Source organism: Podarcis tiliguerta, assembly GCF_965153285.1.
Source record: "Podarcis tiliguerta genome assembly, chromosome: 5".
Taxonomy (NCBI): domain Eukaryota; kingdom Metazoa; phylum Chordata; class Lepidosauria; order Squamata; family Lacertidae; genus Podarcis; species Podarcis tiliguerta.
This window is the reverse complement of record NC_139538.1, coordinates 94,267,005-94,282,612: the sequence shown is the minus strand read 5'-3', so window position 1 is coordinate 94,282,612 and position 15,608 is coordinate 94,267,005. Positions and strand designations below refer to the sequence as shown.

At 44.7% G+C, this 15,608-nt stretch overlaps 1 protein-coding gene across 7 annotated transcripts in view; it reads left to right on the top strand.

Moving 5' to 3' along the window:
* The window catches only part of A4GALT (alpha 1,4-galactosyltransferase (P1PK blood group)), a 56,494-nt gene extending 50,071 nt beyond the window's left edge, over positions 1-6,423 (top strand). For 6 of the 7 annotated variants that reach the window (XM_083440915.1, XM_083440914.1, XM_083440918.1 and 3 more), the window contains one exon: positions 1,556-6,423. In XM_083440915.1, coding sequence (XP_083297041.1) covers positions 1,603-2,664 — 1,062 coding nt within the window. In that variant the 5' untranslated portion in view covers positions 1,556-1,602 and the 3' untranslated portion in view covers positions 2,665-6,423. The remainder of the gene's footprint in view (positions 1-1,555) is intronic. The other variant, XR_014511378.1, reaches the window with a different exon arrangement.
* The last annotated feature ends 9,185 nt before the right edge of the window (positions 6,424-15,608 follow it).

The window sequence follows — 15,608 nt, the reverse complement described above, 5'->3', positions numbered from 1 at the left end:
TGATAAGAATTTTGGCAGCACACCCTGTACAGTTTTTCCTAGCAACTACATGCTTGCTCACTATTGTTAGCAGCCTCTGCTAATTACCGGTACCCTTGACCCTAAACCAGATTTCTTCAGAAATGCTTGGAACGTAGTTTAATTTTTATGTTTTCAAATTGTTCTTTTCCCACACCGGGTAGCTTTCAGGAGAAGCTGGCAGGATAGGGTGGAGTTGCAGAATTTTGCTACGGTTTTGCTGAACGGGGTTTACCAGAAAAGTGTTGGATCTGGGCAGGGAGGTCAGGGCTGCACAGACACATTGGCAGAGGCTCCTGCGGGTGTGTCCACTCAGCCCCGACCTCCCTGCCCTGCCCCAGTGCTGCCCAGGTTAAAAAAAAAAAAGGAAGGGATCCCTGACAGTTAAGTCCAGTCGTGGATGACTCTGGGGTTGCGCACTCATCTCGCTTTAATGGCCGAGGGAGCCGATATTTGTCCACAGACAGGTTTTTTTGGGGGTCATGTGGCCAGCATGACTAAGCCGCTTCTGACGAACCAGAGCAGCACACGGAAACGCCGTTTACCTTCCCGCCGGAGCGGTACTTGTGCCAAGAGTTATTATTATAAACAAGTCCTCTAAGGGAAAACAAAAATATATGGAGTTGCTATTTTCAAAAGAGAACTGTGATACTGGACTATACTCTTTGCCTTAAAATACGAAGTGAGAGGGCTTAACTAAATTTATTTTTGCCACTGTGTTATTGTAAAATGGAGAAGAATCTGCCCACCTCTAAGTATTGTTGGGTTCAGCCCCAGTCAGCATGACTAGGGATGAGAGATTATGGGAATCAACAATCTATTGATTGCCTATAATCTTTGAGAATCCTTGGAGAACAGGTGAAGCCCCTGAAGACTGGAGGTGGGCAAATGTTGTCTCCAAAAAGGGGAAAAAGAAGACTCAGGTAACTACTAACCGGTGAGCTTGACATTGATTCCAGGAAAGGTCCTATAAGAGTGATAGTGAGCACTTAGAAAAGGATGCTGTGATTATCAGGACCCAGCATGGGTTTCTCAAAAACAAGCCACGCCAGATGAATCTCTTTTCTTTTTTTATTGAGTTACAATCTTGGTGGATCAGGGGAATACTGTGGATATAGTGTATTTTGATTTCAGTAAATTTTTGACAGAGTCCCCCATGATATTCTTGTGAGGAAGCTGGTAAAATGTGGGCTCTATAACTGTTAGGTGGATTTGTAGCTGGTTGACTGATCGAACAAAGAGTACTCATGAATGGTTCTTCGTCTTCCTGGGGCAAAGTGTCAAGTGAGGTGCTTCGGGGTTCTGTCCTAGGCCTGTTGTTGTCCAACATTATTATCCAACTTGGATGAAGGAAATGAGGGTATGCTCATAAAATTTGCAGATGGCACCAAACTGGGAGGGGTAGCTAATTTTCAGGGGGGGGGGATCACCTCAGTTGTAATCATGATCAGCAATTTATGTTGCTACTTTGTATTTATTTCACTCCTTATTTATTAATCAAGTTATTAATTCATTTGGTTTGTTTGTTTGCTTGCAGCTCATTTTGGTTTTCCTTCAAGTTCAAAACTCTGTAGTGAGTAGACGATGTGGAAAGTGCCTACCTGCATACTGAAATTAATCAAGTTGACTTCAAACCACAAACTCTGGGCTGTGTGCATCATCATCTTTAAGTTCATGTCCTTCATCTGTATCATGTTCTACTGGAGAATCGCCCAGGATGCCCAAGACAAGAGACAGCACTACAGTTTGCCTACAGAGGTTAAGTGTCCTCCTCTTCCCACTCCTTCATTCAGATTGCCTCCTTCATCACACAAAGACATATACTTTGTAGAAACATCGGAACGAACTAATCCAAGCTTCCTGTTTATGTGTTCTGTTGAATCAGCAGCCAGGGTTCACCCTGAGTCCAGAATCATTGTTCTTATGAAGGGTTTAGCAAGCTACAACAAGACTTTGCCCAAACATGTGGCCTTCTCCTTGCTTAGCTGTTTCCCCAACATTGAATTCAAACATTTGGACTTAATTGACCTTTTCTCTAACACCCCCCTCGCTGGCTGGTACTCAGTGGCTCAGCAGAGGTGGGAGCCTTATTTCTTGCCCATCCTTTCTGATGCATGCCGAATCACCATCATGTGGAAACTTGGTGGCATCTATTTAGACACAGACTTCATAGTCTTCAAGAACTTAAATAACCTCACCAATGTGCTTGGTACGCAGTCCAAATATGTACTTAACGGTGCCTTTCTCTCGTTTGAGCCCAAACACAAGTTTATTGAGCTTTGCATGCAGGACTTTGTGGTGGACTACAACCGCTGGATCTGGGGGCACCAGGGCCCACAGCTCTTGACACGCATTTTTAAGAGGTGGTGCTCCATCCATAGCCTCCGAAGCAGGAAAAGCTGTAAGGGTGTCACTGCTGTCCCACGAGATGCCTTTTATCCCATTCGCTGGCAGGATTGGAGGAAGTATTATGAAGCAATCAATGCTTCAGAACTTCCCATACTGTTTAGAAACACCTATGCAGCGCATGTCTGGAATAAGAAAAGTGAAGGGACACAACTTGCGATCACCTCTAAAACCTTGCTAGCTCAGCTGCAATCCCATTATTGTCCTTCCACATACAGGCTCATGAAGATCTCATTCTGAAGGGGCAGGGCCTAGCAGCAGCCTGCTGTTGATACAAATGCAAATCAGCCAAGCTGTTCAGCCCTGGCAGGTAATCATCATTGTCTATCACCATTTGACAGTGGTAGCCCTACTGAGCAGTAGAGTTGCTGGCTCAACATTTCAAAGAGCAGCTGAATGGCTGTGAGTTCCAGGAGGCTTGGGAGTTCAGAAAAGAATACAGTGGTTCCTCAGGTTAAGTACTTAATTGGTTCTGGAAGTCCGTTCTTAACCTGAAGCGGACTTTCCCATTGAAAGTAATGGAAAGTGGATTGATCCGTTCCGGACGATGAAAAAACACCCCCTAAAACAGCAATTTAACATGAATTTTACTGTCTAACGAGGCCATTGATCCATAAAATGAAGGCAATAATCAATGTACTGTACTATAAAATAAATAAGACAGTATTTTAGATGAAAAAAATTAACATTTTTTTTTCTTACGTGCACTGATGATAGTCAGTTTGGATGGGGAGCTTTTATCTATTTCTGCAGTCACACAATCAACCAGCAGCTGAACTGGGTTCCACACACTCACAAAAGCGAAGTCACAAGTCAGTCCCATAAAATGAAGAACAAGTCAAGTCACAGTCAAAAAAACAAAAAAGCCACACAAAGCAAAATATAAAAAATTAGCAAAAACAAAACCTCCAAATATAACTTCTGTGTTGCGTGGGTGCTCGGGACTCAACAGTTGGCAGACTCAACAGGAAGCCTCTGATTATCAGTGAGGGACTCAATTAACAAACAAAACATGCTCAATAGGAACCAGACGAAAAGCGACCCCTAAAACAGCAATTTTACATGAATTTTACTATCTAACAAGGCCATTGATCCATAAAATGAAATCAACAAAACAGTACAAAATGGAAATGTGATTCCCCCCCCCCCTTACCTGTGCTGATGATAGGCATTGTTTGGATGGGGGCTCAGGGTCGTCTTCCACAATCACAATTGGCTTGGCTTCTGGCATTCGCGGAGGCTTCCGAGAGCTCATTCAGCTGGAGGCCATTTGCGGAGCCTCCGTAGGCCCCTCAGTTGTCTGGGCTTGGCTCCGGGCAGTGGTGAGGCCTCCGAGAGCTCAGAAAACTCACTTCCGGGTTAATATCATTTGTAACCCCCCCCCCAAAAAAAAACGTAACTCAAAGCGTTTGTAACCTGAGATACCACTGTACTTTTATGATAGCCAAGTAAGATGTATACAAACTTTTGAGGTATGTTTTGTTACTCTTCCTTATTCTGACCATAAAACAAACATGCATATTTTCTAAAAAGAAGGGCTAAGTGCCAGCAGAGTATGACACTGAAACCATGACTGCAGGATTTTGCAATTTAAAGATGGGAATAGATTCAGGCTGGAATTACATGTGCATTGCATACATTTTCATGATCGCTTCTGAACCTTTCGTGCCTCAGTTAATGTGCTTGTCTCACTGAAATGTGCATTTACGTGGCTTGGTATGTGAAGCTGCTCAACTCGTAATGCTCAGCTACATTATGAAGTTAGCAGAACTTCCTTTGCATTTTTTCCACCCATGCTCAACATGTAAACAAAGCAGCCCCTTTACTCCTTGGTGCCTTGAATGCTTCTGTCTTAAGCATGCTCAGCAGAGGCACAGCACATGCCAGATGTTTGTACTAAGAAGAGCTCCAGTACCCTGCAAAACTACCTTTCTCAGGAGTCCTGGAGAGGAGATGCTGCTGCCTGGAGCAAAGTTTAAGATTCCAGGAAAGGACGGAGAAACTAAGAAGGGCATCTCAGAGAGACTTCTAATGAGACATCTCCAACTCCACTGCTGCCACATAATTGGGTAGCAATGAGAACAGTGGAGTGGGGAGTGGCACAAGTTTCGAATTTGGGAACTGAGTTTTCCCCTCCTTAAAACTATTTTTCTGAAAAAGCTTGGTTTGCACAGGACAATTCTGAATAGAGCAAGAGGCATCCGCTCATAAGTACCTACCACCATACACATGTCACACCTGTTCGTACTTCAAATGCCATCAGACTCCCTTCTATTAGTGCACGAGGCAGCATTTTCTCCCTTCTATTAGTGCACGGGACAGGCTTCTCTGTGGTATATCTATCACTCATCTCTGGGTCAGAAGCGGCTAACCTTTTTCAAGCTGGGTTTCCGGTCCTGCCTGCCTTAATGGAGGCAGCCCCAACAATAGCGGGGGATTGTTGGAGAACAAAAAACAAGGATGACAGAGGGCAAATCATCCTTGCAGATTCCCCCCATGGATGGGGGTGGGGGGGAATGGGCTTCACTCGCATTTCATCTCGGTACCTGACTCTTGCTTCAGCATGGAATGCGGGAGACATGGAGGCACTGAGTGCAAAAGCACTTCGTCAGCCGAAAACCCTCCTACGGCACCATTAAGAAGCAGAGGTTGTCTGTTTGACTGGATCCTTAATTGGCTTTAAATTACCAGTGTGTGGTGGGAAAGGGTTGCAACAACATACTGCTGAATATACACGCTACATGGATCAAAGGTTGAGATAAGCTTTCCTTTGGCATGAGAGTCGGTTGGGGAGAGGGAACCCCACAGCTTGTTTATTCTAAGCTTCATTTATGCATTTATGATTCAGCAACCCTCTCTGGAATATAAGATAAAAATATATTTACAAGTGAGGAAGGGACGTTGTTTATATTCATATAAACAAGCAAAAATGGAAACTGTGTGTGATATGAAATGAAGAAAGGATGGGGAGGGGAAGCTCAAGTATGACTGTGTTGGAAAGAGAGAGAAATTCCCCTCACCTCCATTTAAAAACAACAGACAAGAAAAAAGAGATTGAGATTTGCGTGTGCTGCTGACGGAATGTAATCTAAGATAAAGTTTAATTAGGCTATAAATCTCTTGCTGGAAAGAAAAGAATTGGGGGACTGTGATAAGAACGCTGCAGAGATTCTGGGAGTTGGAAAGGAGTATTAAATCTTCAGCACGTTCAAAAACTGCCCACCTTTTCCTAGGCCTAGGGGAAAATGGCGGAGACCTGTGACATGTTTTATTAGTGAGACAGAAAGTTTTCTAGCAACCTGTCGCCTGTTCTGAGACATCGAAGGAAGGGACAGAGAGATAAGACTTCTGAGAAACAGATCCACCTGAAGCCACGATGGAAGAAAACAACAGCTGGGAAGTGAAAGAGATAACACCATGTGGACAGAAGAAATTTCCATGGATGTAACAGTTTTTACACGTAGGGCAGAATAAAGATAATCATTTGAGTTCCCCACTTGAAGCTTTATAAATTTATATATTGTAACATCACGAATGGAAATAATTAATTATGTAGCTGTTGACTAAGGGATTATTATTATAACTCAAATGTAACTGATATTAATTAAGATTATGGAATGCAGTGATATAAGATCGAAAATGCACCCAAACCATCATGTGGGGAGCCACTTTAACTAAAATGTATTAATGGGAAGTTGATTGGCACTTTGATAATTGTATAATTTGGGAATTAATTGTTGTTGTTATAATTTGGCTATTATTGGGGGTATATTGGAAAACTAATTTAAAAAGTTGTGTTTTTTAAAAAAAATATTTTTCAAGCAGAGGTCCACACACGTGCTTATGATCAACTGTTCCTGGGCCACATGTCAAACTGGGTGTGGCTGAGAGGCGAATGTGGGTGTCACCAAAGCTTAAAAGTGGCCATGGTGAAAACTGCACTTCTCAAGATGTTTGCTATTTGAAATATTTTTTTATCATTCATAACTAAATTCAGTTAATTTTTTTTAAAAAAGTAAGGACAAATTTTGAGAGGGTCATGGCAAAGATGGGAGTCTCACACATGAAATGACATTGCTGAAGAGCATTGTTTTCTGCTGCTCCAGAGAAGCGGACACGGAGCAATGGATACAAATTACAAGAAAGAAGATTCCACCTAAACATTAGGAAGAACTTCCTGACAGTAAGAGCTGTTCAACAGTGGAATTTGCTGCCAAGGAGTGTGGTGGAGTCTCCTTCTTTGGAGGTCTTTAAGCAGAGGCTTGACAACCATATGTCAGGAGTGCTCTGATTGTGTTTCCTGCTTGGCAGGGGGTTGGACTCGATGACCCTTGTGGTCTCTTCCAACTCTATGATTCTATGATTCTATGATTCTAAGAGAACCTAGTATAGGAGAAGCCATTAAAATATTTAAAAAATATAAAAATATACATTTACTTACCTAATTAATTATTTTGGATGACAAGTTTTGGCTGTGGCTGCGGGGGCTAGAACCATATCTTTTGGAGGGTTGACATGACTTGTGGACCAGGGTTAGCTTCTCCTGCTCTAGGCAATGTCAGAAACTTGGATGCAATCCCGGAATGACATGAGGGTGGCAGTCTCACAGCGAGTACCATTTTCTGATGTTTGTATATGCATAGCTGTCAAGCGTCCCTTATTTGGCGGGACAGTCTCTTATTCCAGCGCCATCTCCCGCTGCTGTCCCTTATTGATTATGTCCCTTAAATAAGCTACTGAAGGTAATGGGGCCCTTTCTATGTCGAGCTGTCCTTTGTCAACAACAAAATGTTGCTGTTTTTTGTGTTGAATATATGCTATATGGTAATTTATGGACCTAATAGGTATCTAAAGCCATTTGCATGCAACAAAATATGTATTTTATCAAAGTAATTGTTGATCCCTTAATTTGGCTGCTGATCCCTTATTTTCGAGGCTGCTGGCCCCTTATTTTCAAATCTGTAAGTTGACAGCTATGTGTATATGTACCGTATTTTTCGCCCTATAGGACGCACTTTTTCCCCTCCAAAAATGAAGGGGAAATGTGTGTGCGTCCTATGGGGCGAATGTAGGCTTTCGCTGAAGCCTGGAGAGCGAGAGGGGTTGGTGCGCTCTCCAGGCTTCAGGAAGCTATCCGCAAGTCTTGCAAGCCTGGCGGCAGGTCCCGCGGGCTTGCAAGGCTTGCGGGCAGCAGCCTGCAGCCCAAAAGCTCGGGGGACAGTGGGGAGGCGCAGCACCGCCACCCCGTTATTCCTCGACCTGATCTGGAGGCTGGCGGGGGGGGGAGCAAGCTTGCTTCTCACCCCCCCTCCCGCCAGCCCCACAAGCTTGGGGGATAGTGGGGAGGCGGAGCGCCACCACCCCGCTATTCCCCGACCTGATCTGGAGGCTGGCGGGGGGGAGAAGCAAGCTTGCTTCTCCCCCCTGCCAGCCCCACAAGCTCGGAGGACAGTGGGGTAAGCTGCTGCCCCACGGAGGCTAGAGAGGCTGTCCCTGAAGGCAGAAGAGGGAGACGGAGTGCTCCCTAGCTTGGGGATGGCTGCGCAAACCTGGGGGGGAAATAATTTTTTTCCCCTTGATTCCCCCCCCCCCCCAAATAGGTGCGTCCTATAGGGCGAAAAATACGGTAATTCCCCTTTCTGTATTACTTGTGTACACATTTCCACTGCCATTTCCTCCATGGCCCCCTCTGCAATTTCTGATGGAAAAGGCGTGGTCAAGGGAAAGCCTTCTGAGTTTAAGCAATGCCTTGGTGAAGAAGAGAAGGAAGTATTTCTGTTGTTGCAGGCTGGTTGCATGCATTTTGAAGAAAGAAGCAACAGGCCAGTGCAAAGTTGCAACATTTCCCCAAATGCATCTGTCAAAAAAGGCAAGACTTTGCCTCAAGCGTTTCAGTTTTACTGGAGACTTGAGAAAGGGAGAACAGAATAAAAATGAGTGCCATGGTTGTGGAAAAGGAGGAAGAACTGGGTTAGTGGCCGCTGCCTGTTATAACAATCAAAGAGACATTTCCTTATATGAATAAGTTAAAATGTCAGGAAGCTATTCCCAAATGCTTACAACTCTATTTAAGGAGGAAAGAAAGAAAGAAAGCAACAGGCAAATAAATGCTCTTCAGATGGAATGTACTTGTTCACAGCTGACACCAAAAAGTAGGTAGGTTCGATTACAAATGTAAATGCATTGCAGTCCCACTTGCAGTGTTGTAAACAAAAACTGCTCCTTTTCCCTTATGGGGTACCCAAGAGCCCATATAGAGTCCTTCTGTAGGTTCTCTATCAGTAGGAGAAAATAACAGAGACCAACCAGAGAATATTGAGAAGCAAAGCAGCTAGTAAGCCTGATCTTTATTAAAGCTGTTGCAACAGGGTGCTCCCTGCCCCACACAGGAGGGGGGGGGAGGGACCCCGAGCCATGGGTGCAAGCCCTTATATAGACATTCTAAGTTGCCTGCTGTGGCGTCCAAGACCACTCCCAGAAACATCATACATACATCACAGAAGGGGTGTGGCCCAAGACCACCCCCTTAATACATCAGAAAAGGGGCAGAAATCTGGGTGTGTTGTTTCTTCCTGTCTGCCAGGCTATCTGATTGGATTACCTGGGCATCCTGGCCACTCTTTTGTTATGGTAACTACTCAATTCCTGAATCCAGATCACAGGTCACAGGCTCACCCTATTCATATCTTAAATGTGCCCTTAAGACAGGATTTGTGAAAGAGAGAATGGGGAGATTTCCCATTTCCTTTGACCTTGCAGAGAAATATCTGAGGTCATTTTGGGAGAGAGAAAATGGTTTCAGGACTTTTCTGTGGGTTTCAGACATGTGGTTTACATATTTGTATGTGTTTGCTAGGTACATTTATGAACATCTATTTATATATATATATATATATATGCAGGTTTTGGTGTCCTCGGGTGTCTTCCCGTGTAAAAGTTGGGGTGTCTAGGCGACGTTTCGACGAGGTCTCACTCGTCATCTTCAGGCTGGTGCTTTCGGCTTCTTGTTACTGGAACAGAGCAGGATCTTAGTGTTTGAGTTCCTATAAATACTGTTGAGGAGGTGTGGTGTATAGCCTCCAATGTTCTGGGCAGAGAGGAGGTTCCCAGGCTAGTGTGCCTTTTCTTCTTTTGTTCCTTAATTACTTGAGGGATATCTTGAGTGATTTCTTGAGTGATTTCCTGAATCCCACTTAGGTGGGTCATTAGGTGTGGATTAGTTGCTAAAGCCTTCGTGTCTTGAACTCTTGAACTTTGTGAAGAGTTTTTCTGAGAAGATGGCTGTACTGCACTTGGTTGTGCTCTGGCTTGGCTTCGTGTATAGGGGCGAGCTGTGGTTTTGTGGCCTGTGCCAGCCAGATCTGTGTAGGGATTGCAGGGGGGTGCAGCATCCGGAGGTGCCACCCTGGTTTGGCTACTGGATGGTGTCTGTAATTTATCTGTGGAGAGGGTCTGGGTTTGGGTCTGGTGTGGTTGATTGGTGATGGCGTTCTGTGTGCCTCTGGATCTGGTGTCAGATTTTGTGGGGAGGGCTAATTTCCAGATGTCTGGCAAGCGGGATGTGTCGTCACGCCATAAACACAATATCAAAACAGCCTTTTGCACCAACCAAAAAATAGCCAATATCCTCAGAAACCCCAAGGATAAAATTCAGTTGGAAAACCAAGGGGTCTATGAAATACCCTGCAAAGTCTGCCCAGCCACGTACATTGGACAAACAAACAGACGAATAAATGCACGTATCGCAGAACACAAGAATGCCGTCAAAAAAGAAGAAAAAACTTCCTCTCTTTTCCAACACATGAAAGAAACAGGACACGAAATTAATTTTGCAGATTCCAAATTGCTCTTTAACATGGAACATCACCACAAGAGAATAATCATGGAAGCCATCGAGATAGAGAAACACCCTCACAACATGAACAAGCGTGACGACACATCCCGCTTGCCAGACATCTGGAAATTAGCCCTCCCCACAAAATCTGACACCAGATCCAGAGGCACACAGAACGCCATCACCAATCAACCACACCAGACCCAAACCCAGACCCTCTCCACAGATAAATTACAGACACCATCCAGTAGCCAAACCAGGGTGGCACCTCCGGATGCTGCACCCCCCTGCAATCCCTACACAGATCTGGCTGGCACAGGCCACAAAACCACAGCTCGCCCCTATACACGAAGCCAAGCCAGAGCACAACCAAGTGCAGTACAGCCATCTTCTCAGAAAAACTCTTCACAAAGTTCAAGAGTTCAAGACACGAAGGCTTTAGCAACTAATCCACACCTAATGACCCACCTAAGTGGGATTCAGGAAATCACTCAAGAAATCACTCAAGATATCCCTCAAGTAATTAAGGAACAAAAGAAGAAAAGGCACACTAGCCTGGGAACCTCCTCTCTGCCCAGAACATTGGAGGCTATACACCACACCTCCTCAACAGTATTTATAGGAACTCAAACACTAAGATCCTGCTCTGTTCCAGTAACAAGAAGCCGAAAGCACCAGCCTGAAGATGACGAGTGAGACCTCGTCGAAACGTCGCCTAGACACCCCAACTTTTACACGGGAAGACACCCGAGGACACCAAAACCTGCATTCCTGTACCCGTGAAAATCTACGAAAGCATATATATATATATATATATATATATATATATATATATAGACCTTAAAATTCTTATAGCAGCAGTGTCCCCTCCCCTGGGAGAAAGGCCCATTCTAAGACGGAGAACAAACTGGACAAGACAATGTTTTGGGGTTTAAAATTAGCCACAGCTTTATTGATTCCAGATGTGGGTAGGATTTGGCTTAGGGTGTGTATCCCTCCCAGCCAACCGCTGGAGGGCTGAAACTTGGCAGGGCTGGTCTTGGGATTTGTGTGTCCATCACGAGACATAGGTCTACACGGATGGCCTTGGCTTTTGGACAGACACTTCCAACTAGACCCCTCCAACGGGGTATCCCTGTGATCACACTGTTCCGAGGTGGGGGTGAGGTGGTACCCTGCCAGATGTTAGACTAAGCGATTTCACCTAATGCCTTATCTTTTTATGATTTTCAGTTTCAACAATAATTTTACAATATTTTAACATCTCAAAACTTGACTTCTCTCCCCCTCTGTCTGCGGTTCCTTAAGTTATTTTTAAAAATATTTTCTGCATATTCCAAAGTAACTTAATTTACTCATTTATTAAATTAAGTTAATTTGGAACTGCAGGTTATTAAAATAATCCTGCCAATGTTCTTATCTGTTTACAGTTAATTTTTAAATATTCAATAAAACATTCCCATTCTTTTGTAAAAAGATTGTCTTGATTTCTTATTTTTCGGGTAAGTTTCACCAATTCCGCATATTCCATAGGTTTTTGTATCCATTCTTCTTTCCTTGGGACTTCTTATTCCCATCCCCCCCCCATGCCTTATCCACCAAAGTTATGACTATTATTATGGGTAGGGCAAAATGTGCAAACGAGGCCAATCTGATTGGAGGCAAAGTCCTTTCCACACAACCAGTTAGGGATTTCCCAACTGATGGCCACCTGGTCAGACATTGCTCCCTGGGGGCCGGGGGCCTGATGTGACCGGCCGCAACTCCTCTCAACTCTGGAACTGGGTACACGGCCATTTTCTTGCAGTTTATAAACCCTGCTCCACGCACATTAGAACTGTGTACCTTTCTTTCAGTTATACACTCTAACAGGCAGATAAAGCATGTCTAAGCCTAAGTGGCATTGCTGAAATCTGTCTTGGGTAAGCATTTCCTGTAAACTGTACTACGAAGTGTTCTCACATAAAATGCAGGTGCACTGAGCGCAAACACAACCAGGTAGCTGGAGTAACAGGCAGAAGGAAGACTTGGCTTCTTGGAGGTAGGGCTTCCATATCTGATTTGGCAGTGTTCAGCTCAGCTTTCCGCTTTACAATGTCGCCAGGGTCTTAGAATCTGCTATCACCCTTGTTATCTGATGCTCTACTATTGTGGAATGTCTTTATTAAAGAGTAACGTGATGCTTAGCAAAGAAAAAAGAGAGCAAAGTTTAAGATTGTAAGTTGGCTGGTTGAAAGCATACCAGTTTGTTTTTGATATTTTTGGTTGCCAGATTTGACTTCAGTTCTCTAAGCTGCATCTGTTGACCAGTGGCATAGTGTTGGTTGTCAGCACCCGGGGCAAGACAAGTAATTTGCGCCCCCTAACCCGTGGATTTGCGTCCCCTAACCCTAACCCCCAGATGTTGCGCCCGGTGCGGCCGGCCCCGCTGCACCCCCCACGCTACGCCACTGCTGTTGACTCACACCCAAGTGCAATTAAAATTGGTATTTTAATTTCTCTCTTTCTCAAGAAGTGGCAACCTTAGGAGGAAAGATGAGAGCAATGGCAGGAGGAATTTGGGAAGATTTTGAAATGAGAAAAGAGAGGGGGAGCGGTAGTTACTAGACCAAAAGCTCCCTGGTCAGTTTCAACTACAGTGGTACCTTGGTTCTCAAACTTAATCCATTCCAGGAGTCCATTCGACTCCTGAAACCATTTGAAAACCAAGGTGTGGCTTCCGATTGGCTGCAGGAGCTCCCTGCACTCAAGCGGAAGCCACATCAGATGTTCGGCTTCCGAAAAATGTTTGCAAACCAGAACACCAGGTTTGCGGCATTTGGGAGCCGATTTGTTTGGCAACTAAGCCGTTCGGGAACGAAGGTTTGACTGTATTGTGCTCTGGAGAATAGCACCCAAACCAATGGATTGAAGTTACAAGAAAAGAGATTCCAACTAAACTTCAGGAAGAACTTTCTAACAGTAAGAGCTGTTTGACAGTGGAATACTCGGGAGGTAGTGGACTCTCCTTCCTTGGAAGTTTTTAAGCAGAGGTTGTATGGCTATCAGTCAAGGATGCTTTAGCTGAGATTCCTGCATGGGGTTGGACTGGATGACTCTACAATCTCTAGAATTCTATGATTCTATAGCAGGGGTCGGCAACCCGCGGCTCCGGAGCCGCATGTGGCTGTTTTACACCTTTGCCATGGCTCTGGGGCGGATACTAGCGAGGGGAGGAGGCGCATTGTGCGCCCCGACACTCCCCACTGTGGTGGGCGCTGTACTGGCTGTGACGTTGCATGGGGGCGGTGCGTGCGCTAGTCACGCACCGTCCCGACGTCACCTTCCCGCTCGTCCGCTACATTGTAAGGGGCATGTACGCTGGTCACTGCATTGAAAGGGGGCATGTACGCTGGTCACTGTCTTGAAGGGGAGTGAAGAACACACACACACACACACACACAAAAAAAAAAGGTAACTTGTTTATTTAACATTTATTTCTATGAGGAGGAGTAATTCTGAGGGGTCAAACAAAGAAATAATAATAATAATAAAAAGTGACAAAAAAGTTATTTTTATAATGACAAGTTTTGCGGCTCCCAGGTTTTTTTTCTTCGGAAACGGGTCCAAGTGGCTCTTTTTGTCTTAAAGGTTGCAGACCCCTGTTCTATAGAATAAAGGTAAAGGTAAAGGTACCCCTGCCCGTACGGGCCAGTCTTGACAGACTCTAGGGTTGTGCGCCCATCTCACCAGGGGCCAGCGCTGTCCGGAGACACTTCCGGGTCACGTGGCAAGCGTGGCGAGCCAGAGCCGCACACGGAAACGCCATTTACCTTCCCTATTTATCTACTTGCACTTTGACGTGCTTTCGAACTGCTAGGTTGGCAGGCGCTGGGACCGAACAACAGGAGCGCACCCCGCCGCGGGGATTCGAACCGCCGACCTTTCGATCGGCAAGCCCTAGGCGCTGAGGCTTTTACCCACAGCGCCACCCGTGTCCCTGTTCTATAGAATAGGACTATTCAAAACCACTGCATTTAAGGAAAGGAGTGTAGCCTCCCCTTTACAGTGGTACCTCGCAAGACGAATGCCTCGCAAGACGAAAAACTCGCAAGACGAAAGAGTTTTTTGTTTTTTGAGTTGCTTCGCAAGACGAATTTCCCTATGGGCTTGCTTGGCAAGACAAAAACGTCTTGCGCCTTTTTCTTAAAACCGTCAATGCATTCCTATGGGAAATCGTCAATGCATTTCCTATGGGAAACCGTGCTTCGCAAGACAAAAAATCCACAAGACGAAAAAACTCGCAGAACGAATTGATTTCGTCTTGCGAGGCACCACTGTACTCAGTCAAGGCTATCCCCCTCCACTCCTTTACATTTATGGCCTAGTTTTACCCCTGCCTCAAGCGTTCATTTTTGGCGTCATTTTTGCTAATACTGCCTCGTGTCTAGAAGATACAGACTGCTTTCAGCTGCCTTTCATCCATGGTGGAGAGCTGCTTGGAAGCTCAATAGCCCTTCCCAGAATCAAAGAGCTTGAAACCAAGAGTGAGTTGTAAACCTGGATGGGGGACACAGCCGTGTTTTGGTTTTTTTTTAATAAAAAAAACAGTCAATAAATTTGGCCCAGATAGAAAAGGATGCCAACTGAATAAAAGCTGCTTTGTGTGACCTTGTAGTTCACAGCAGCCAATGAGAGTTTTATCAAGGGCAGGGCTTAACATCTCAGAACTTCTGTACATGGACCTACAACATGGTCAGCTTTGTGGTTCACATCATCCCACAGCAAACACCTTGAGGATACCAGAGGGGTAACCGTGTTGTTAGCTGACTGCAGCAAAACCAACAAAGAATAAAAGCCTTGTAGTGGTTGTAACTGAGAATGAGCAAGGTTTGAATGCATGGCCAGCTGAATGTTAAACCTGTGCCTGCATAAAATGTTGTTTAACATTCTGCATGGGAGAAGAATTTCTGGGTGGAAACCATGCTGAATATTCTAAACCTGAAGCCAGACCTGTTTGGTGAAGCTTTTTAAAGGTTTAACATTTTACTATGTTTTTATATATGCTGGAATCTGCCCAGAGTGGCTGGGGCAACCCAGTCAGTCAGAAGGGTGGGGTACAAAATAATAATAATAATAATAATAATAATAATAATAATAATAATAATAATAACCGGCCATTCCCCCCTGCAAATGGCACTGCGGCAGAGATGGGGAAATGAACCACAGCAAAATGGTTTTTAAAAGAAGGGCAACGTTAAGGGGATTGGGGATAACATTCCAGCCCTCCTCTTGGTACAAAAATTCAGAGAAACGAGTGTGAGGTTTATTTGCTAAAAACTGTTGTTCTCATTCTTTCCTTTTGAGTTTA